Raw genomic sequence first — 25,009 nt, 5'->3', positions numbered from 1 at the left:
TTCAGTGTAAGAAAAAAATGTTTCTATATTGCTGCTCGTTAACTCTCAGAAGACTTGTCCCAGCAAACACAGGATTAAATGCCTTTTTCACACAGATCCCTCAACCAGAAAGAGACAGGAAGCTTTTTCAATTTGCATTAGATTTTTATTTTCCTTAAATCATCTGAAAGCTTACAAGGAGTTCAATACCTCTTCTTTAATTACATAAGCAAGGATTATATACAAGACTATAAACTGTGAGCCATGTTACAGAAAAGGAAATTTACACATTTTTTAATCATCTTTGATAAGTATCCCATCTTCATTAATAAATGTCACAGAGGACCTTCTTATTATTTATTCTGTACTACAATACTTGCTCTTTACAGTTACAAAAATACTGGATTTGTATCTTCATTGATTCATTCCATACAATATAGCTGTGCTGTAGATAGCATCCTGATGTGCTCAGATTATTGCCATAGTTGAAATAAGTTGAGCAATCTTTAAGAAATGACATGAAATGGGAACCTCAAGTACCAGTTTTCTTTTTTCTCTTTAAATAAATTTTCACAAAGTGCAACAGGTTGAATCAAACCAGCCAGTCTCCACAAGGTGCAAAATGACACACTGACTGAGGGGACTAAGGAAGGCATGGCACCTTTTTCATGTGGAAGAAGAGGATTGTTGGAGAAGATGAGGATTATGGGTAAAGGCTGAGGTGTTGTGCATAGGTAGATTAACGCCTTTGCTGAATGCTTTGGGGGAGGGGCCAGAGCTTAATGTGCATTCTTCACATTTGTTAAAAACGATTTTGTGCGTTTCTGTGTGGTGTCTTGTTTTGTGTGTGTTTGGGGGGGGGGGGGGGGGGGGGGTTGGATTAGTGAGTAAAACTTGTAAAAACTTGCCTATTTGATCATAAAAGTGTGGCATGCTGCGGGTTTGCTAGAGAAGCTATGCACAGATGATATCTATACAATTATTTACTAGTGGTCAGAGACCGACTAATCGATACTGCTAAATTTATAAGTTAAGAGAATGAAACATTGGATAAGGTCGATCAAGTCGAAGTAATCTGAAGCCAATGTACTGGTCAGACAAGTCACATGAACGAAAACTATCTGGCACCCATTAAAACTTCAACTTGAATGCCACCCTCACACACAGAAAAAGGACAGTGCATTGAGAGGTCTGTGGACTCAATGAGACACAGTCACTCCAGTCCACTTTAAAACATAAAATGCCTGGGTAAACCTTCCTTCTAAACACATTTCATATATTTAGTAAAACATATAAACACTTCTCACGCAGTGACAGGTAGACAGCAAGTTTTTCCAGCATGCCAAATTTGAATTTTATATATTATTGCCGCGTACAAGTTTATCACCATAGCTACAGGGCGTAAGCCAATTAAGAGTGACAGAAGGATGCAGCTGAAGGCTGAGGCCACAGAAGGGAGCAGTGCATGCACTGGGGCCAGCCCACTGCAGTCAGACTTTACGCACAAACGCGCAGTTCAAACTGTGCAGCTCGAACTGCGCAGCAGGGAGGGGGGCCCTACAGGCCGTTTCCTCCGTCTTCCTGCTGCTACAGTCAGATGAAAGCTGTAATCGCACCAGACAATTTGCTTTCCTGTGAGAAGGTCCAGGAAGTGAATACTTGTTTAAAACCTTCTGATTGTGCTGTTAAAAGGCCTCTGCCTAAATAAGACCTTTGTCCAATGCTAAGTTCTTACGCCTACTTGCTACATATAGAACAAAATGTTTTTTTCTTTTTTTGGTGTGAGGTGGGCTTGGCGAGAGTTAGTTGTGATGTCACTGCCCCCCTCCCCCCTCACTGCCACAAGTTGGGGGGGGGGGGGGGTCAGGTGGCACAAACACAACAGCCAACCGCTGGTCAGCAGCACGGTAAAATATAAATATATTACTTCCTTTTTATTTTTTTAAGGTGCAGGGGAGGGGGGTACAGTGTATTCTTTTAGGAGTATTAAAAGACAAGGAAATATACATCTTCTTTCCCATTAGCTCTGAACGGTCAAGTACGATTCCTACTGAATGATTACAGATGGCTGGAAGTCTTGGAGCAGCAAGTATTTTATCTGGCGACATTGATTGTGAAGGAACAAGGTCTGTTTTAGTGGCACAGACCTGAGGTACCCACTGGACAAACAAACATTTGGAAATAAGGTATCAGTATTCCTTGAATGGTAAACCTTGAAAAGGTTTTTTTTTTTCCCCCCAAATCAGCAAAAATAAAAAGAAGATAAAAAGGTACATGTTTCCAAGGCAAGGCAATTCTCAGTTATGGCCATTTGTAAGACTCTTAACTAACGATATCTACAGAAGCACTTGGCCGTTTGTACACAGTGATTCCTTTAATGCAAACTGTTTTATTTCTCAATATGTGTAAAAAAATGACCTTATATATACAAATGTACAGCCGCCCCACACACCGTTCTTCATTAGCACAGAACTCACACCCCTTACAGCAGGACACCTGAGGTTTCGAAAGAGTCTGCAATCCCCTCAGCACCGCGCTCGAATCTCAAACAAACCCTTCCGCAATCTGTGGGAAATGCACTTGTAAGAGCACACACACTCGCACGCACGCAAACACCCACACGTACACACGCGCGCACACACACGGACGCACCTCCGCGCACACATGCACGTGCGTCTTGCACGTTTTCTGGATATTGCAGATGCTTCTACAGACTGCCCCCCCCCCCCCCCCGCAGGAAAAATAGACCAGATAAGATTTTGTACACTTGACACAAGTGCAGTTGAGTTAGGGTGAGAGGTACCGGGCCTTGGCCCCGCCCCCACAGCACCCTGAACCTGACCCCACCCCCCTCCCCCTGGGCACCCGGCTGCCCCATTTGAATATGTGCACTATGACAAATGAACTGAAAAGAAGAAGAGAGAGGGTGGAGGAGTCTGCTTTACGCGGCTGGAGGCTGCCGGATGAGTGCCCTCCTGGGGGGAGGGGGGGCAGCAGCTCTCACTGTGGGGAGGAAGATGCCCCAGCCAGAGAGAACCTGAGAGAGAGAGAGAGCGAGAGAGAGGGGGGAGAGAGAGAGCAGGAGGGAGGGAGCGAGAGAGCGGGGGAGAGCGATAGAGTGAGAGAGAGAGAGAGAGAGAGAGAGAGAAAGAGAGACGGGGGATTAGAGAGGGGCTCCACAGTGCTCTTCACATGAACACAGAAATGGTGTACATCTCCCCCTGCCTGTATGAGTGTGTAACTGCACGCTGGTGCTGCCAGGCACACGCGCGAGTAACATAAGAATGAACAGAGACAACAGGATCGACAGCCTTGTGTCTGACCACCTTCTGGGTTCGAGGGAGAGGAGCAGAGGAGCAGAAATCAGTCCAGAAAAATAACTTGGCACTACAGAAGAGAGGCAGACCATTGCGGCTGAATAAAACCCCGCAGGCTGCTGGGGTGATAACCCGGAAGAACCGTGACCGGGCTGGCATGGCTTAATGCACCAGCCAGACAATGAACTGAAAACGGCAGAAATGGAAGCGGTCCTGCACAAGCACAGCTGACGCGCGCCTGTAACAACGCTCACTCAGAAGCGCTACGCATTTCATATAATGCGTCCCCAGACCTGCCAACCTCAGGGAAATATTTTGAGTACCATAATAGTCAGTGTAACGCTTAGTTCACATGCTTTCGCACCACTTCGCTTTGCACGCACACACAAGCCTTTCTTCATAATTCTAGTTTTGACTGTTAAAGTGATCAGGCAAAATTGTATCATGTGACCTGATTCTAAAATATCACTTGCACTGGGCTATATTATGATATACTTGCAAGTCAAAAGTTTAAAACAATTTTTTCATGATTAATATTTCATTATATGATATGTGTGCTTATACAAACTGATAACCATAAGTGAATTGCATTAAATTATTTAATAAAAATGGAAATAATTTATTCTGTATATTGTAACATATGTTTTCATTTTCAAGTATTTACAGAAACTTACTGTTGTAATGAAAAAAAAAACAAAAAAAAAAACTTATGTTGCGATGTAAAACACTGTCAATTATGAATAAAACCAAATTTCTGTACATGATTTCCATTTTTATTTAATAATTAATTAATTGAATCAGCTTATATAGGCACACATCATATAGGAATAATGAAAAAAAAGTATTCAATTGAAAAATTATCTAGGAATGTAGGCTTTTGTAACTAGAGGTTTAGCTAAATTATTACCTGAAGCTCCTTGGTGGCTAATGTCAAAATCATAATAGCACAATGTGCAGAATGCATGGTGCGGAAGTTTGGAGGGGTGGAGGCACGGCCATTGCTCCTGATATTTTGCGAGGAACTTCTGGGGGGGCATGGACTCGCTTCTTTTTAGTAGGTCTGCTGCTCTCTCTCTCTGTCTCCTAGTTAGTATCCTCGTCATCTGACGTCATGATTATTTTCTAACTGCAAGGCTGGTCGGGTGACTGGCTGCAATAATAGGAATGATTTGCTACGTTAGCAGTCTTTAGTCAAACACCTTTGCAATGGTCACTTTGCTCCAACAGAGCGTGCGCGATTCAAAGTCTGAACAGGGAGTCTACGTAGCGTTTGAGTTACTGCAGCTAAATTATTCAATCAGTTATTCACACGAGACTAAATCGCATGCGAGCTACTACTACGGCTAACTATATACGCAAATTTATCTCATTAGGATATACCTCTTGAAACCCATCATCTCGTAAAGTTACCGAACATGTTCTACCGTTTTATATGTTAATATTACGGTCACATTTTTGTGCTTGATTATTACACTCCCACTTCCCATTTTGCCTCAGCAATGCAGCGTTACGCCTCGGTGGATAATAAAGTACCGCTGCGTATCAGTGGATGTTGAGTGGGTCGGGGAGGGGTTACAGAACCACTGGTTCAAACCGAGGGATGTAGTTTAAATACCGAATAAATGTACGGTATTGATTTGTATCAATTGATTGTTTTCCGTAATTAAATTACAATAATATATATGTATATTTTTTTGTAGTTTCAGCTGGCATTTCGTACCTGCGTATTTTGACCAAGTATTGCGTGGTTGGTACACAAAATGCGTGCAGGTTGGCAGGTCTGCATCCCATGGACTCCACCCACCCTCACCTCTGCAGTCTCTGCACCAGCTGAGACACCATGGAATCTGAGATCCCAGGACACGCCTCCTCCGCCAGGAAAATGGCGTTCCTCAGCTCCTCCAGCGCCACGGGTTTACCGCTATCTGCCGCCGTCTTCTCCTTCAGCTGGAGAGGGGACAGCCACGTCACTCTCACACACGCACAACCGCACACTACTAACCACACTTACACATGCGCTACTGCACACTCACCACACTTACACATGCGCTACTGCACACTCACCACACTTACACATGCGCTACTGCACACTACTAACCACACTTACACATGCTCTACTGCACACTCACCACTTACACATGCACAACCGCACACTACTAACCACACTTACACATGCTCTACTGCACACTCACCACTTACACATGCACAACCGCACACTACTAACCACACTTACACATGCTCTACTGCACACTCACCACTTACACATGCACAACTGCACACTACTAACCACACTTAAACAGGTGCATGTGTATATATCTACAGAATTATGGCAAGCCCTTTTATCATTTATTAGCATGACTGCAATCACATCACAGATATCTGTAATTCATTTATAACTAGTCAAAATGCTAATATAAGATATTTCATTTTGACTAGTCCCAATGTAAATTTAATATATCTCATATATATATTTTTCCCATTAAGTATGGCACCTCCAGTTAAAGATATCTACAATTCAGTATTGACCATCTAAAACATGAATTCCAGACATCTCCATTTAAATTGTGACTAGTCGTAATTCAAATTTAAGATATCTCCACATTAATTCTAACTAGTAATAATTTCAATTAGACATATCTTTAATCATGAAGAATTAAAGATATCTAAATGATCTTTTGTGATATCTGAAACTAAGATATTACTAGTCCAAATACAACTGTACATATATTGAACAGGAGTTACGACTAGTCAAACCTCAAGTGCAGATATCTCGAATTTGAGTTACTAGTCTAAAGTCCTTTTAAGATATCTGCAATGAAGCCATGCACATCTTGAAAGGAGACATCTTATGTAGAAGATATCTGCACTTTCATCATTCTGACGCGCTGAAATGTATTTACGGATATCTTCAGTTATTATCGCAAAATGCAGCTATAGATACCAAAAACGGGTAGGCTATTTAATTTTAACGTCATGTTTAGATTTTCTTGCCGATTGCTCGCCGTTGCAAGAAGTTCCTCGTTCCGCTAAAGCAGCGACCGCCATGTCAGACCATTCTGACCAGAGTCAAGCGTCTTTGACAGGGTATTCGATGCTGCGGCACGTGCGAGAAAGGCTGATGATTTACTGTCTCCAACAAGACGACCGCTTCGCCGTCTCTTTCCACTTCGTGATATTTTCTTACATTTTGTTTTGAGAACAGCCACCGCAATTTCTTCAAAAAAAAAAAAAATCGATTGCACCTGGTTTGCAAAGCATGACATTTACATTTTATTTCATTTGGCAATCGCTTTCATCCAAAGCGACATGCAATAAGTGCATACCGAAGGCCATTGGCACAACTACAGAACACAGGACATTTTCCTAAGTTTTCCACAGGCATGAATATCAAGTTCAGACAGTAAGAAACTAGAAATACCATCTCGTGGTTGTATGCCTCCACCAACCAGTAGCCAGTTTGGATATAAAATGTCATCACTTCATTATTTTATCCTATTAGACATTTGTTTGAAACTTTGTCACAATTTGTGCCAAATTGGACGAAGAAATTCCCTCGAGTCGTTCCCGAGATATCGCGTTCACGAGAATCGGGACGGACGGACGAAAGGACGGACAACCCGAAAACATCATGCCTCTGGCCACGCGGCGGAGGCATAAAAAGCCTGATATCCATTGTGAAGCCTGAACAGATTTGACTAGGAATAAGTCTGAAAATATCATTTTGACTACTCAAAACAGAATTACAGATCTCTCCAATTATTATTCGACATGTTCGATGAGTCCAATGATGATATATGTAGGACATCATTATAGATATCTTAAAAGGCATTTTGACGAGACAAAAGGTATTTGCAGGTATCTTGAATTACCGTTCTCACTAGTCCGATTATAACTGCAGATATCTTGAATTATCATTCTGACTGGTCACACTGTAATTATGGCTAGTCAAAATGCCTATTCTGTAGATATCTGAAATGTAATTATGGATAGTAAAGCAAAACTATTAAAATGTTAAAAGGGCTTGCCATAACAGAAGCGCTAGTCACATTTATAGACGCATTTTTAAAATGCTAACCACGCTTACACACGCGTCTCCTCACAACTGTTAACCCCTCTTATACATGCACAAACAACTGTTAACCACACCCCAAGCACAGAGACTTGTAAAAATGAACAGAACTGCACTACCTCAGCAAACAACGGAGAAATAATTGTGGACCAGCTCTGTGACATAGGCCTCTTTGGAATGTCTTGTACCTGTCAACAGAGGGAGAGAGAGGGCATTCATTCTTTGTTTTCATACTTAAAGCAGCCAAAACTCTTATTATGCAAACACTGCCAAAATAAAAAACAAAAAAACAATTGAATTTTTTTTAAATCACAAAAAAAAAACAAACAAAACACATTAAAAAAAAAAAAAAAAATCAGCAGGCATCCCCAGAGGGGAGGAAAAGACGGAAAGAAGACCAGAAGGACGTTAAGTCCATCTTCATTGACCGAGAACCTGAAAAAGTAAAATCCTTTTTTTTTTTGCTCTTGGGTAAGGTAAAATTTAATGTCAACAGTACGGACATTGCACAGGCCAACAGCTTTCTCGCTTCACAAGCATTTTTTGTTGGTTATTTTAACCACTAAGATTCAGAGATGTTGAGTTTTGAGCTGTGGCATGTAGGGTATACTGTGATTCAGGGGGACCGGGGACACTCAGAGTTTTGGGGACGCTCTCCAGCTCTCTCACCCTGTTACTTTGCACCTCGTCAGTTTGGGCGGTCCCGTTGGGCAGCTTTCTGGGGTCCTTCTCCCTGATTGTGTTGAAGATCCAGTCGTCGTTCCCCGAGTTGCCGCCGCCCGCCGCCTGCCCGTCCGGCTCCCTGATTGGACGATGGAAGAGATTGGCGCTTCAGAGATGCGCACAGTTGGGTATCGCTCTAAATTTTTCAGTTCTGCTTCCGGGTCTTTATTTGCTGCCAGTTTTAAAACGGCTTTTTGTCCCTACTGAGAAAAAAGAATAACTTAAATTTGTATTCAGTAATAAGCCTTTTTCGCCTGACGTTGTATGGGCAAGCTGTGGCAGGGCTCCCTTTGATGTCTTGACAAGCTAGCACATAAAATGAACTTTGTAAGATGTAATTCTAGCTAGTTAGCTGCTTTGATAGACATAATAACATTTCATTGTGCAATAATTCATGTTATTTATGATATTTATTATTTATTAACTACGCCTACAGAACCTCCAGTTATTTAAGCTAGGTGACTCCGTGAATCATTATTTATAATAAAGTGGGACCTGCATTCTGACAGGCTTGTGTTGGGTTTCACTGAATGCATTAGACTAATTCATTTATTTTCTCTCATTCTCATTTCTCAAGCAGATGGAGAAGGCAAACTGCCTATAAATGAAGTAGTTCACCTATTTATTCTGTATTGATTTTTGCATATTGTAAGATTTTGGGCTACAGACAGTCCCATCAAGATTTGGTTGATACTCTTCAAAAACAAAATTTCAGTATCCAGCCCAGAACAGGCCGCTATAGAGGGTATGCACATGACGTCACAGTAGGTGGAAGTCACTGCGGTTACACCCACTGAGTGGCAGAAAGACTACTGAGAGATAGCGTTAGCATTCAGCTTGAATGCTGCGAAAACACAAAAAACACATCTAAAATGGGAAAGAGCTGTTGTGCGATTGACTGTACAAATAGATTCAACAAGAAATCGGAGCTATCTTCTTTACAGACTGCCGAAAGCTAAAGAAAAGAGAAGCAAATGGATCGCTGCAATTTGCAGAAACAACTGGAATCCACGCACCGAAACGTGGATTTGCGGTTGTCATTTTGTGTCAGGTATGTTGGATTTTTGGGTAAAATCATACCTTAAGTTACGTAGGATACTGTATTCACTACTCATCAATTAAATATTTATCTTTCATCTATATTCTGTGTAACTGTAAAGTTTTTGTCAGCATTTATTAAAAAACATCCATGATGATGAGCCTTGTGTTCTACAAACAAATGGGGGATGGTTAGATAGTATTAGCTAGCCAAGCATAGAACTTATTAAGGCATGATTTTACCCAAAAACCCAGCAAACCTGACACAAAATAACAACCGCAAATCCACGTTTCGGTGCCGGGATTCCAGTTGTTTCTGCGAATTGCAGTGATCCATTTGCTTCTCTTTTCTTTAGCTTTCGGCAGTCTGTAAAAAGATAGCTCCGATTTCTTGTTGAGTGTCCATGGACCACTGGTTCTTTGGTAAGTTGTAAGGATCACTGTCGGGTCCAAATGCCTTTAATTTAAGCAGATAATCGTTTGTTTTACTCCCGGTTTTGCAGTTTCCTATACTAAAGGCAGCCATGTGGCAGCATGTTTTGCCACTCAGTCCCGACTGAGGGGGCGTATTCCGGTGGGAAAGTGACGTCAGTGCATACCCTCTATACTGTCCTGCTTTCACCTGACAAGTGTGGAGGAGAGCCATCCACACAACCTTTGTCAAACACACCCTTACAGGAAATGGAATATACGAAGAATATGATTCAGATCAAATATATTACAGCATTGCATCACTTCAGACTACATGGGCAATTTCATACACTTTCACATATTGCTATAAAATATATGTTTTTAAAAAATACACTGCTGTAAAATGTATTTATTATTATATTTTTCAAAATTCAACTATTTTTAATATGCTGCAGTATATTATATTCCAGAAGGGCACCCTAGAGGCTGAAACCCCCCTCCTCTAAGACGCAGTTGCAGGCAGTCACCCAGCAGCCACGGCGGCCCGTGGGTAAGGAGATGTGGAAGCTTCTGGAACACACCGTGGCTGACTCCCAGCCCTTCTTCCCAGGGACGCGGCTGCTGTTGTTTTTCAGCTGCTTCTAATCAAATGGCTTCGACAGAGCTGTCAAAACGCCGATCAAAGCCCTTAGGGAGTGTCACCTGAAGCCCTAATTTACACTTTGCATCCCACACGCACGGCGGCTTTGGGCTGATATTGCACAACAGCCTCCGCGTGACCGCAAACGTATGGTGCACAAAAGGGGTATGGCGCAAAGCAGGCTCCGCCAGGAAGCAGCCGCGGTCACCAGGAAGCGGTCGCGTTCGACAGGAAGTGGTCGCGTTGATTACGAAGCGGCCGTTTGCGAGAGCGTAAACTAAGGCTCGACGGCCGTCCACTTAAAATCCTCGAGTCAGAAGCGGGCTGCTTCCCCAGAGTGCATCCGTACCGACAAACAGCGACACGACGGAGAGCCGTTTACGCTCAGCGTAACGCCGTTCCCTTCAATAACGTGCCACCCGAATGGCAGCCAGAGCCTCGGCAGCGGTTCGCATCTGCGTCTAAAGTACAGGTCAGTCAGAAAAGCTGCGCTACAGCCGACCCCCCCCGCAGTCTCGGACACGAACTGCAGCACGCCCTTCGCGTGGAGGGGTACCAGAAGGCAGCCGTCCGAATGGTGACTCGGGGGGGGGGGGGTTGGGGAAATGGGGACGGGGACTCACGAATCGGACTCGTCCGAGCTGGACTCGTCCCGAGACCGCTCGGCCTTCCACCGCTTGTACTTGTCGACGAGCTCGCTCAGGTACGACGTCTTCTTGGCGTGGCGGATGATGAGCTTGTGCTTCAGCAGCTCTTTGGCGGTCGGCCTCTGAGGAAGAGGAAGTTTGAGGGTGGGGTGGGGGTGGGGGTGGGGGGGGGGGGGACAGGAGGAAGGGGCAAATAAGAAGAGGGGGGCAGATGGAGAGGGAAAGGGGCAAGGGGGGAGGGTGTGCCAGACAGACATCACACCCACACGACTGCATTTACTGAGGACATTCACGCTGAAAGGAGAAACTGACCCATTCACTGCCAGTGACTGGTTCAATCAAACCTAATAATATTAACTCCACTCCAGAACAGTAATAAAACGCAGTCATACTTGCTTAATTTCCTCACTGAAAGCTGAGACACAAACACAGCAGTGGCTCACAGTGGGACATCACGGCCTGTGGGACACTTACGAAGCTGGGCTCTTTGTTCAAGCAGGCCTCCACAAACTCCTTCAGGGGTTTGCAGTAGTTGCCCTCCAGCGTGGGGGGCGTGTTTTTGGGGATGAGGAACAGGACCTTCATGGGGTGCAGGTCCGAGTGCGGGGGTTCCCCTTTGGCCAGCTCGATGGCGGTGATCCCTAAGGACCAAATGTCTGCCTGTAACGCCAGGACACAAACGTGACAGGTGGGTCTCAGGCCGGGGCGGGGCTAGCCTGTCACACGTACGGCCGTGAGGCACGATGGGAAATAGAGTCTCACAATAAGAACAACGCAAACGGACAGCCAGTTTGTTTTAAAGACACAATTAAATGTCAATTCCGTTGAATGCAAACGACACCCAATGTTACCCGAGGTATTTATTAAACAATGTTTTTCATGAATTGGGCCCAAGTTAGTGTCCAGTGTTTGGGTACTCAGGGGGCCCCCCATGGCAGCTCACATGGGTGCGCTGGCAGTTCCGCTTCCGCTCTCACACAAAAGGGGACAACGTGCGTCTCCATCACATGGCGAAAAAGGGGCGGGGGGTGGAGGGCGGGCGGGGGGGGCGGAGACGCCGCTCACCTTCGAGTCGTACGCCGACTGCTTTATCACCTCCGGGGCCATCCAGAAGGGCGTGCCCACGAAGGTGTTCCTCTTGATCTGCGTGTCCGTCAGCTGGCCCGCCACGCCGAAGTCCGCCAGCTTCACGTCGCCCTGCTCCGACAGCAGCACGTTGGCGGCTGCCCGACAGACAAGGGGTCAAGGGTCAGGAGAACGCACGGTAGACCCCCCCCCCCCCCGCAGGCTGGGACACGAACTGCAGCACGCCCTTCGCGTGGAGGGGTACCAGAAGGCAGCGGTCCGAATAGTGACTCGGGGGGGGGGGAAACGGGGGGGGGGACTCACGAATCGGCTTCCTGAGCGCCTGAGGTACCTTTGATGTCCCTGTGGATCTTCTTCTCCGAGTGCAGGTAGTCCAGCCCCTTCAGGATCTCCCTCAGGATGGTGGCGATCTGCACTTCGTCCAGCGCCCCCGGCTCCAGCTGAAAGAGAGGGCGCGACGCGGCTCATGCAGAACCAGCCGGAAACCATCCGGAACCGGCCCGAACCGGTCGCGACCGGCCACAACCGGTCGCAACAAGCCAGAGCCTTTTAACGACGACGGTCACAGCAAAAAAAAAAAAAAGCAAGGGGGTCTGACATCACTTACCAAATCCAGCGCCGATCCGCCCCCTAAATATTCCATAATAATCCACAGTTTTGTGCCCTGGAACAGAGGAAAAGGGCGTTAGCGCAGAGAAGCGTGTTAGCACAGAACCCCCTGGACAAACAACAGCAAAACAGTCAGCTGTAAAAAAAGAGGTTCATCGTCGGAGGAGTCGAACTGTGAGAACCTACAGGTCACAGCCGAGCCAGACAAACACATTACATTACATTACAGGCATTTAGCAGACGCTCTAATCCAGAGCGATTTACACAACTTTTTACATAGCATTTTACATTGTATCCATTTATACAGCTGGATATATACTGAAGCAACGCAGGTTAAGTACCTTGCTCAAGGGTACAACGGCAGTGTCCTTACCCTGGGAATCGAACCTGCGACCTTTCGGTTACAAGCCCAGTTCCTTACCCACTGTGCTACACTCCGTCACAGGGCTATCGGTACGGAAACCATGTTAAAAAGAGTGATTCTGCACCCGTGCCAGACGGCCATAAACCCCATGCAGTCAGTGTAAATGATGACAGCTGCATTTCGGGCTCACTAGAAGGATCCACCCTTCCCCGCGCTCAGCATCTGACCTAAAGCCACCACAAACTAGCATCACCCCAAAAAAACACACAGGGGCTTCAGCATTAAGATGAAAAGCCACACAGATGAGCAATTTTTGACCTTTTGCTCTTTTTATATTTGTACATATCCTTCCTCTGCAATTTGTTCAGAGTTCTCACCATTGTAATACGCAAGAGGAAAAAACCACTCTCTGAGTACAGCTCCTATACTCCCCCAGTGCATCAGCAACAGCCAATCACAGACGTGTGCTCTGCATGCGGGAGCCAATCAGACAGCAGACAGGTCACACAAGGCCACGGGAGTGATGTATGTACATACACTGCAGAAGCACTGCGTGGAGGGGAGCACGTAACTGAATAATGCATTAGGCACTTTGGGAGAAGGAGGCACAGGACGGAGGGGGTGGAGACGCTGGAGCGATATAACAGCAGGTCTTAATGCAGCGCTGTTATTGGTCCCTGACCCACACAGGAATAGCACATGAGCTGATAACTGCACCATCCAAATTCCCCCATCAGAGGGCACCATTGAGCACAGAGAGCAGCATTAACGCTGCAGAGAGGACTCAGGCCCGTGTGTGACCTCAGAAAGCGCGTGAGCCTCATACACGGCTACGCAGTTAAAAACAGACAAACAGGCAATGCTAGCCCGCTAACAGGCACAAATAAAAGGGTAAGGGTGTTCACAGAAGCCAAACGTACAGTGCCCTTAGGCTGAGACTGAACCCTGGTTTGAGTGGCACCACTCAGCTGGTGTCAGTGCACACGTGTGACCCCGCCCCCTTGCCCATCACAGCACCTGCCCCGGTATTATGACATCACAACACAAGCACACAGAGGTGGGGTGGGGGGGGGGGGGGGGGGGGGGGAGTTCAATGAACTGCAGTTACACAGAGCTTCTCCGCCCCTGCTGACTGCTTTAAGCCCCGCCCCCCCTTTGAGCAGGGTTCAGATCAGCCTCTGCTGATAAAGAGCAGATGGAAGCTGAGGCCAAGGGCACACGCCACACGTTATCATTCCCTTAACGGTTTATTAGCTTAGCGATGCCCTTTTCCCAGCGTGACTCAAGTTTACAGCCCCCCCCCCGGGGGCTGGCACCTACTGGAGCACATCAGGGTGCTTCTCCAGGACCTCCATTTGGACAGTCTCGCCCCGAGGTCAGTGTATCCCTTACACACCACACACTGATTCCATAGCACACAGCCAGACCCTCTCTCTCCAGCACCCAGCCCAGGCATCTCAGCAACAGCCCTCAAAGGACAGCGGTCTTCATCTGAAGACTGAACCCTTCAAACTTGCTCATCAATTTAATTACACACACACACACAAACACAGACACACACAGACACACACACACACACACACACACACAGACACACACACACAGACACACACAGACACACACAGAGAAACACAGTGTTTTACTGTATTATTCTGTTTCAACTGCATGGCAGTATGAAAAGTGTCAAACAAATGAAGTTAAGTATTCTAAAGTCTTAGCATTATTATTAGACAGCAGACTTCACACACTAACATACAATGAATACAACAGGCTTATGCACTCATGCATACAACAACACAGTGACTCACAAACACACACTTTAGTGAGCGGACTCAGACACGCACTTACACAGTAGACTTACACGCTTATGTACACTTGCACAGTAGACTTACATAAATGCACACTTAGTAAGCAGACTAAAGCAGACTTTCAAACAGGGAAGTGACAGTCTGTCCTCACCCAGACAGCAGTCTCTCACTGCGCTGGTCTGCAGAGTGACTCACAGACCCCGAGCCGGACATTCAGCGCACTAACTCATGCCCAGCACCCTATTTATGAGCGGCCCTGGCACTGCCACCACCTGGGACTCAAACCTGCAAGCTACAGACTGCAACCTCAACACCGTACACGCTGTGTCACACAGCGAGCCTGGGAAGTGCTTTTTGAGACAAGAAGACTGAACATCTAAACACATCCACACACAAGCTGAAAACTCTTAGCCAGCGACCTCTGATCCCTTATAAAACAGTATTTTTGGGCTAATTCCTTCTAAGTGCGGTACCGACTCAAAGGTTAGTCACCACGGCACGGGTGAGTAGAGATTACATAAACAGCAACTCAAAGGTTACTCACACCAGGAGGAGCGGTGATAAGGAGGCTTAAGTTTAGCACTGCTGCTTAGTGCAGCCCACCCCCCACCCCCTAACCCAACAGCATGCAGGACCAGGGCCCCAAATATTCATACAATAACCTTGTGTCTCATTGTCACATTCAAATCAGATCTGGCAAAACATCACAGAGCCCACCGCATTGGCTAAACGATACATGTTCCTAATTCAGACATAGATCCTTAATTCAGAAAAAGATCACAGGGGATCGCCTGGGATCGACTGATCAAGACTGCCGGAGGAGATCCTCCCAGCCCCCACCTGCCAAAAATCAGGGGCACTTAACTAAAGAGAATTTAACCCCTGCGCTCCCCCTACACACTGTAATCCACTGCTCTGTAGCGCAGCTAGGCTGGGCTGGGCTGGGCTGAGCTGGCTAAACCGCCGCATCCTGTCTCACAGCCACGAATGATTTACCGACCCAAATACAGGCGTCCGCCCGAGCGAGCGCGCGTTCAAAAACCAACCGACACCTCTGTAACCAACCGCGACCTGTCACTCACACACATCCGCTCGCAGATGACTGGGGGTTACCCGGAACACAGGCCGCCTTCAGAGACGTTTCAGCGGCCAATCGTGAAAGGGCTGCCATGTTTTTTGTTGAAAAATATGACTTTGATGTTTTCTTCATGGGGGGATTCATTTCCAAGCTGGGGGTAATGTACTGAACATGCTTCTGGTGAAGCTGAGGGTAATGTACTGAACGCAGCTAGAGCTAGAGTTAACACCAGCTCCCTCAGAGTTTGGGGTAAGGCAGTGAAGCACAGGACGGAGTGTAGCACAGTGGGTAAGGAACTGGGCTTGTAACCGAAAGGTCGCAGGTTCGATTCCCGGGTAAGGACACTGCCGTTGTACCCTTGAGCAAGGTACTTAACCTGCATTGCTTCAGTATATATCCAGCTGTATAAATGGATACAATGTAAAAATGCTATGTAAAAGTTGTGTAAGTCGCTCTGGATAAGAGCGTCTGCTAAATGCCTGTAATGTAATGTAATGTAATGTAATGTAATGAACGTGCGTCTCGTTAGGCTGCTGAGTGCGAGGACCAGCAGAGGGCGCTCTAACGGGATCGCAGAGACGCTCACCTTCAGGTAGGATCCGTAGTACTTGGTGACGAAGGGGCTGTCGCACTGGCTCAGCACGGTGATCTCCTGCTGGATGTCCTCGATCTCGTCCTCCGCCTCCTCCAGGTCGATTATCTTAATGGCCACGACTTTCTGAGTCCGATTGTCGATGCCTTTAAAAACCTCCCCGAAGGAGCCCTTCCCGATCTTCTGCAGCTTGGTAAACAGCTCCTCAGGGTCGGCCTTCAAATTCTGGATGGGAGGAGGAGGAGGGGGAGGGGGAGGGGGGGGGTGTGTGTTAGTGAACTGAACATTTTTCCCTCAAACACACGACTCAAAACGTTTCGCTACCCAGTTCTGAAAATGTCAATGGCTTCAGAAACGTACGGCTACGTTCAGAAAAGTCCGCAGAGCAGTTTAAAACGATGCAGGAGCAGGGAGCTCACTGAGGGCCAGCGCCCTCACCTCTGCTTCATTTCAGACTCATCAGTCCCACAAGCCTCATGCCAGGCTGCAGACTTCACACACATTCTGTTACAATGCAGCACAACGGGCCTCGGCAACCCACCTGTGCAGAACTACACACCACGTAAAAAACACTCAACATCTCTTTAACCACCATGGGGAGGGGGAGCTACAGCCATTATGAACCGTGTGATAGGTGGCGATAACCATCAATCACAGACATATGAGCCAATCAAAAGGATTGACTCTGTAAAACAAAACGCTGATTTGTTAAACAGATTAAAAAGTTGATCAACATTATGGTTCACGAAGCCCAACCGTCGCATCCCCAGCAACTGACCCATTTATAAATACAGCCACAAGCCAAAAGGAGGGCGGGTTAGGCCAAAAATAACACCAAAATCCACAGAACCGCGAGCTGAAAGCAGACCGGCGACTTCCTGGTGAGGACGCGGGAATCCACGCTGGTTAACAGATGGTGAACGTGTGAGTCACGGCAGAGGCGGGACGTCGCCCGAGGTCAGATGCGGTTCAGCGTGACGAAACACAGGCCCTGGAGCTGGAGCCAGCACACTGCTGCTAAGAGGAACTCCCGCGCTCCGCACCATCAAACGCTCGCTTTCTTCCGGGATCCAAGATCGCAAACACAGTGGAAAGGCGGAAAAAAACGAAACAAAGAAGGGTGTGCGAGAAGGGGCTTCCTGTGAAACTTAAGTGTTTCGAAAAGCTTTCATTTCTTATTTCATGTGCAAATGAAAGGCCTATTTTGGTATTCGTTTTCCTAGTGCCAAATGCAGTGCGGGTTGTGCCAGGGTTTCCCGGCTATTGCACCCAAAGGGCTCGTACGCTGATGCTAACGCTAACCGCAGCTCCATTCTCCCTCACGCTCAAGACCAGCGGCAGTAGAACAGCACTCAAAGATCCGATAAACTTCTCGTTTCCGACCAAGTTTTTTAAGCTGCTTGAAAATGATAAACTGTATATTTTCGCAAAGAAAAGATCACAAAGACATTTTTTTTAGATTCAATTAAATCAGTGCAACACAGTCAAAAGTGTTCAAAAATAGTAAGCACTGTGTTTTTTTGGCGTGTCATTAACAGGCTTGTGTTTAAAAAGGGTGCTGTGCACTACAGAAGGGGTAAGGACGCATTGCGTGAGATGCAGGGGGGGCAGTAATGGAGGGGCTGAGCGTCTGCAAGGGCTCGGAGGCGTGCTCTGTCACAGCCGCACGGCTGCAGCGTTAGCGCCGGTGTCCGAGGAACAGCCAACATGAATATTTGAAACTCTGCCTCAGCGGGAAAGCATGTGGAAATGTTTGAGAAAAAAAAAAAACTGACGGACACATGCCAAAGTGGGACGGCTAACCTGGCTTTGGGACGGTGAAGGGAGCGCATTTTGGGAATCAACAAAAAAAAAAAAAAAACTTGTCAATATTTAGTTATTTTAATTGACCTATTTCCAATATATAGCTGGTGCAGCAGATATAAAACGCAGTGCGTTGTGGGTATTTTATGAAGAAAGTCCCTGCTTCTTGCAGACGGTATGTCACATCCTGTAGCATCGCCCCATCTATCCTGCCTAGCACAGAGAGACAGAAGAGTGTGAAGAGAAACTGTCATCTTAAGGAGGCCTGAGACTAAGATGGGCGTCTGTGACGCGTACAGAGCGCGCTCAGTGGTTCCCCCCGGCTCCCGCAGGGGGGAAGGAGAGCAGGGCGCGGATTCACAGACCGCTGCTCCGTCTGCAGAGCTCTGCTCCGGAGCGACGACACAGCTCCGCCCTCACTCAGCCGGGACAGACACACCGAGAGAGCGAGAGGCAGAGAAACAGAGAGAGAGAGAGAGAGAGAGAGATGCAGAGAAGACATCAGAGTACGAGATGGAGAAAGACTGAAAGACAGAGGGTGAAAGATTTAGAGAAAGGAAAGAGAGGGAAAGCGCAAGATGAAATTGGAGGAGAGACGAAGAGGAAAAGTAGAGAGGAAGATATTTTTTTTGTTTGTATTGTTACCATGTTGTTATCACTACACTTTGGCAATATGTATTTTGAAATGTGTCATGCCAATAAAGCATCTGAATTTGAATTTGAGAGAGAGAGAGATTACTTGTTCCAATCACCTGGATGTGCTAATAAGCACAATTCTTCAGCCAAGAGAACTTATTTGTGAAACCAGCTGCGGATCATGGGTGGAAAAACACACGGCTTTACTTCCTGACCCCTGGACTTTTCAGCCCGGCCTGTGACCCAGCAGAGCATCCCCATGCACCACTGTGTACTGGGGGACCAGATGTCCTACTGTAGATCCACCAGGTTCCTTCCACTCCACATATCCAATCATTTTCATTTTCCCCCTCGCTGCTCAACGAATCCATCATCTTTTCCTCCTGTAGCAGTGCGCTCTGCAGACGCACTGATCGCTATAACCTTGGGATTGGCTGGCACAGCAGGCTCAGCGAAGGGGATGATTGATTGGCCAAATGATTTAAAGATCGGCGAGTCTGCTTAAGAGCCTGCACAGGGCCGATAACAAGCCAGGCTTTTGTCTGCGCGGCTGGACCGCGTCCGTCAGGGAACGCGGCGACAAGACCAGCCCCCCCCCCCCCCCCCCCCCCCCAGGGACGGCGAACTCCCTCGGAATTTCTCCCGCGTCCCCCCCCCCCGACTGGCCGAACGGAAAACCACGGAGCCTCGAGCGCGACGGACACGACGCCGCCCCCTTAACGAGGAAAACACCCGAGGCGAGAACAGCCTTTAATGGCTTTGTCCTTAAGATCAGCAGCTGTGAAACTCAACGATCAGCAAAATCACGCCACTCGCCTTATTTTTCCCCCCCCCATTATTCAGAGAGAGGAAAGCAAAGAGGCGTCACGGACAGAGATGGGATCGCAGCACAGAGAACGTCACGTTGGGCCACCGAAGCCCCCGCTGAATCGGGGGGGATAAGTACACTGGTCAAAGAGCGGGTCCCCCTGTGGGCTGCATCACATGGTCTCCCCCAAAGCGAGCGCATTTTAACCAGCAAAACACAGCAGAGCATTTCCTGCAGACAGAAATAAACAGAAATAGCCTGCCCTTCAGGGAGAGTCCCCAGTAGACCAGGGGCGACATAGCTCAGGAGGTAAGACCGATTGTCTGGCAGTCGGAGGGTTGCCGGTTCAAACCCCGCCCTTGGCGTGTCGGAGTGTCCTTGAGCAAGACACCTAACCCCTAATTGCTCTGGCGAATGAGAGGCATCAATTGTAAAGCGCTTTGGATAAAAGCGCTATATAAATGCAGTCCATTTACCATTTACCTGGAAAAATGACTCGGATACACAGCTGGACATTCAGCCCACTGAAACGGCGGTGGCTTATAATAATTCATTCAGGGGATGAAATACCAGCGCCTCAGCCGAGAATCAAACCTGCAACCTTCTGCTTACAGGCCCAGCTCCTTACCCACTAAACCTCCCAGACATCCTCTCCCCAAACTAAGAAGGGGGTGTAAAACAGGCAGGCAACCAACCCCCAGCGGGGCGAAGCAAAATCACTGTGGCCACATGTTTTTTATAGTGATTCTGACTCCCAAGGGTTACCTTTCAAAAGAGACCAGGATTATGCCTGCAGTCAAGATGGCACATGAAGGGTTTTAGCCTACGGACTACATTTCAAAGAAATCTTTGTTGATGTGGTGTGAGAGCACACTGGAATCAAGTCTTTACCAATGGGGGGGTGGGGTGGGGTGGAAGTACAGTGTGTCTGCCTCTCTTGCTGCATTAGAAAGACTTAAGTCTGTTAAAATAAAAGCTGACCCAAAGTTACCATCCAACAAGAGTGGTGACACCCAAAGTGACTTCACATCCTGTATGGTGGTGCTCTAACAGAGCAGTGGCTGCTTATGTACAGACGCCAATAATAACACTCACATCCCTATACTAACATAAGCACAGCTAGCTGAGGAATTCTCTCAAATGCACCACAGTCCACCCCCAAAAGAAACGCGCGTGGAGAGTACGCTCAAAGCTGCTGCATGCTATTACTTAGTTTACTCGACAGGCATCTGAATGCAAATAAAAAACAGGCTCGTGCAGGAATGGCAGTTGCTGGAGAGGGGGAAACGGGGCCTTGAGCGTGGCCCAGGCCTGATTATGTCATAACCCAACCTTCCCATTGAGGTCACAGAGGGATGAGGAGCATGAGGCCCATTTTTAAACTGACCATTCTCAGCTCAGCTGCATTAGAGGCTCCTGCTACACCACAGCACCCTGGGAAAGGCCCTTCTGCCTAATGCCCTAGTTTCACAAGGTTCTCAAGGGCTGCTGGTCCTCAAGGGCTGCTGGCTCTGCTGCGTGTGAGGACATTTACATTACATTACGGGCATTTAGCAGACGCTCTTATCCAGAGCGACTTACACAACTTTTAAATAGCATTTTTACATTGTATCCATTTATACAGCTGGATATATACTGAAGCAATTTCGGTTAAGTACCTTGCTCAAGGGTACAACGCCAGTGTCCTACCCGGGAATCGAACCTGCGACCTTTCGGTTACAAGCCCAGTTCCTTACCCACTGTGCTACACTCCGTCCTACGGACCCTGGGGCCTCCAGCCCTTATATCATCCTCTGGTGCTGCAGGGTCCGTAACTGTGTGGGGTGCATTTTCCATCGCATGGTTTGGGTGAACTCATACCCTTACAGGGCAAGGCCAATGCCACTTGTAACTCCATGATGTTCGTGACCGTCTTCACCCCACGTTAAAGCGATTCCTGCAGAGGAATGCGTCTTTCAAGGCGACGGTGCCCCCATCCACAGGGCACACGAGTAGTCATCCAATGGGTCGCGCTACGTCAGTGCTTTCTCAGTCACCGGATCTCAACCGAACTGGACAATAATGGAATATTCCAGAACAGAGCAACAAAACCAACGGGCATCAATGACACTGCGTGCACCTGGATTTGGCAAGCAGTAGCCTATCTTTTATGTGCTAGAAGAAAATCTATCAAAGAATTCCAGATTGGATTCCCAGTCGGTTCGGGGGCAGCCACAGCTGAAGATTTTTCTGCCAGTAGTAATTTACAGGTTAAACATGGCTACTGCAGCTATAAATAAGGGTAACCATGGCTACTTAGGCTCAACACAAATAATCACATAGAGGACTGAAGACCATACTGTTGACACAGGTCAATCTGCTGGTATAGCTGACCTACAGCTAAGACAGGTCAGTGGAAACACTTTAAGTTCCCATTCGATAGAGCTGACCTGGAAATGGATCCAAGCACCAGCACGGTTCAGCCTTGTTGAAACACAAATTCCCTGCACCAGGACAAGGGGATGCCTCAGCCACCCGGAAAACAACGCATCCAAACGCACGTTTCTCTGTGTGCCACAGGGGACTAGCACAGGAGTTACACGTTACCTGTCCAGCTGCAGAAGAGCTCAATCAGCTGGGGTCATTTCATCCAAACCAGCCACAGCCGTATCGGAGTCCCATAGTTGCCCTTAAACGCCTATTGATTACACTGAAAGTTATAGGCCTTTCTAGGGGAACTCAAATCAGCCTGGCTCCCTCCCCAGAGGGACCGAGACTCCCACGACCTCGTACAGCCATTCCGGCTCATCTGATGAACTGGAAAGCTGAAAGGAAGGCACCCCAATGAGCATCGAATAGAAGTGATGAGTGAGATTACTGTGCAAGTGCGCACGCGAACACAGAAAAGACACCGCAAGAGGGAATGACGCGAGGGAGGTGGAGTCGATGAGGCCAATTACCATGGCGACAGGCCGGTATCAGCCTGCGGTGTGGCACTCTCAGGTGAATGCCACACTGACATTCACTAAAGCAACACACATAGCGCTCAGGCTAATGGTGATCAGGGACCCCACCCACTCTACTTCAAAGGATCATTTCACATATTTTTTTCAAGCCCATTTCAACTACTTGTCCACTGAATGCGTTTAGCACACAATTTGCATGAATGCAATTACACAAGTATGAATCGAATGGTGTACCGCATTATTATTTTTACTTGTGCATTTGTCAGATTCATACCGGTCAGTATGAACAAAGTTTTAGTCTAAACACGGAGAGAACATGCAAACTCCACACAAAAGCCCCTGGTCGGGATTTGAACCCAGAACCTCCTTGCCTTCTTGGTGTGGGGCGACAGTGTTATCCATTGCAATGCCCTGCACATTTGCCCTGTTTCCCGCGACTATAAACGACAGCATGCACATAGCTTCCTCATCCTCCAAACGTACTGTTAAAACTAGGGCACAATACCAACTTCAATTTACATAAAACTTCAAGGAGTAAGCACTAACCAATGCACTACCGCTGAACGTGTAAACATGGAAAGTACGTTAAACGCTAAAGCAAAACACAAAAAGAAGCATCACTGATCGTGTCATTTAGACAAATGAAAAATCAAAAGCCATCTAAAGGGTGCATGCAGAACTCCTTTCGCATTTTGGGCAACGTCATGCATTTAAATAATTATTTTTCTTTGACCTTTCATTCGTTCCGCAGAAACAAATATGACTGCAGATATGCAGACGTTCCAATATCATTGCACTGAATTAAAGTTTCACCCAGTCGCCTAAATTACAGTGAAGTGGTAATGCACCAAGCCAATAGCCTAATTCACGAGTTATTTCCAGCTTACGATATACTGTTCAATGTGCTGCATTGGATTTTACTGGCATATGTTATATGTAACAACGTTACCGTTTTTAATATATATGTGTAAAATGTGAGCACTGTACACCGATACCCAGTTCTAATACGCATTCATTCAAAAAATGAAAATCAATCAAATACCAAAATGTCCAATATGTGTCAACTCTTAAATTAGTAGGTAAATTGGGTCACATTATACAACTAGCTATAGCTACATAGACCAACATTTAATTATGACTAATTAGCTAGCCAACCAGTGAAATACAATAAAATGAAAAGCAACTGTGTATGGTTCTTGTCGACACGTGTATTCATGGTGATGTTAGCTCGTTAAGTCAACTACATACCGGATGAAACCTACCAAGAAACAACTCGGAGTTGGGGTGGTTCTTATTTTTCCACAGAATCAAACTTGCACACAGGCCTTGCGTCCAGGAAAACGTTTTGACACATTCTCCTCAATGCACAAACGAAACATCTTCACAATATATTCGGGCAATTTCCAGGAGCAAGTGCAGTTTATCTGTTTCAGTCTATAAATTGTATGAATACACACTGTAAACAACTTTGCGAGCTAACATCAGTAAACTTATCAGACAACTAGCTACTTTAGTCCGCTAGCTAGCGGCTGCCACCACTTCCCTTGTGGTGCCTCTTGCTAAACTAGAAAATTATCGTCACAGCCTGCCACCATTAGCTTGTTGGCCGTCTGGCTGGCAATCTGACAAGTTGCCTGTTACTTGCAAAGTTTTCAAAATTACTGGCGTACCTAGCTAAGTTAGCTTGCTAGCGAAAGCATCTTACCTGCATCCCTGGAAGGCCACTCTGGACAGGGGAGTGAGCCATGGCGTCAAGCAAGTTGGCTAAACCAGAAATATCACAAATAGCGGATTCGACTTTCAAAAGATGGGTCCTTAAAACTGTAATGATACTAAAAAGACTTCTTGAATTCGGCGAGAGAACAGTGTCTCCAGTAAACCAGCAAAGACGGTGACTTATAAATCACGGTCAGCTTTCAGACTTGAGCACCTCGGGCAAAAACGTTTCGTTAGAACACCGTGTTCTGAGGGTCTTTACCTTTTGGATCGAGACCAAATGGTTCGGCTAGTTACCTAGCTTTCCCACGAGTGCAAAGAAAAAACTCAATTACAGAAAAGAAACGCACATAATCTTAAACACCTAAAGATTACTGTTGAACCTATACGACGGAGACGCGCCGTTCTTCGACATTTCAAATCTTTTTCCAAACTGCACGCAAGCTTTTGCTTGACTTGAGTTGACAATGTCCGTCTTCCGCCGATAAATCTCCCCAAGCGCAAACAAGCGGGGGTGCATTGGTTCTACAGTCGCCTCACGCCCGTCCAACGCACCATCCGTGCTCTCACCCACCAGCCGCAGTGGGTGGAAAATGATATAAATGGTTTTTTTAGGCTGTATAATTTATATTGTGTTGTCCTCCTCACTTTGCTCGAGTGCCCTCCGCCATCTTGTCAGTGTTGTCACTGTGACATCAGGGCGGATTCGGACGACCGATGATACTGATGGAACTGCAGGG

General features: G+C 46.8%; 1 protein-coding gene across 1 annotated transcript; it reads right to left on the bottom strand.

The window, feature by feature from the left end:
• Positions 1 to 123: 123 nt before the first annotated feature.
• LOC135241339 (serine/threonine-protein kinase 24-like) lies at positions 124 to 25,009 on the bottom strand. Its single transcript, XM_064311613.1, has 11 exons — positions 24,259 to 25,009; positions 16,356 to 16,586; positions 12,518 to 12,574; positions 12,242 to 12,350; positions 11,890 to 12,047; positions 11,299 to 11,484; positions 10,801 to 10,946; positions 8,035 to 8,167; positions 7,485 to 7,553; positions 5,107 to 5,243; positions 124 to 3,016 (listed from the first exon to the last, which is right to left on the bottom strand). The coding sequence occupies exons 1-11, from the start codon at positions 24,298 to 24,300 to the stop codon at positions 2,980 to 2,982; spliced, it is 1,305 nt and encodes a 434-aa protein (XP_064167683.1). The 5' UTR covers positions 24,301 to 25,009; the 3' UTR covers positions 124 to 2,979.

The sequence above is a fragment of the Anguilla rostrata genome, chromosome 15 (genome assembly GCF_018555375.3).
Source record: "Anguilla rostrata isolate EN2019 chromosome 15, ASM1855537v3, whole genome shotgun sequence".
Taxonomy (NCBI): Eukaryota; Metazoa; Chordata; class Actinopteri; order Anguilliformes; family Anguillidae; genus Anguilla; species Anguilla rostrata.
This window is presented reverse-complemented; position numbering and strand designations above follow the sequence as displayed.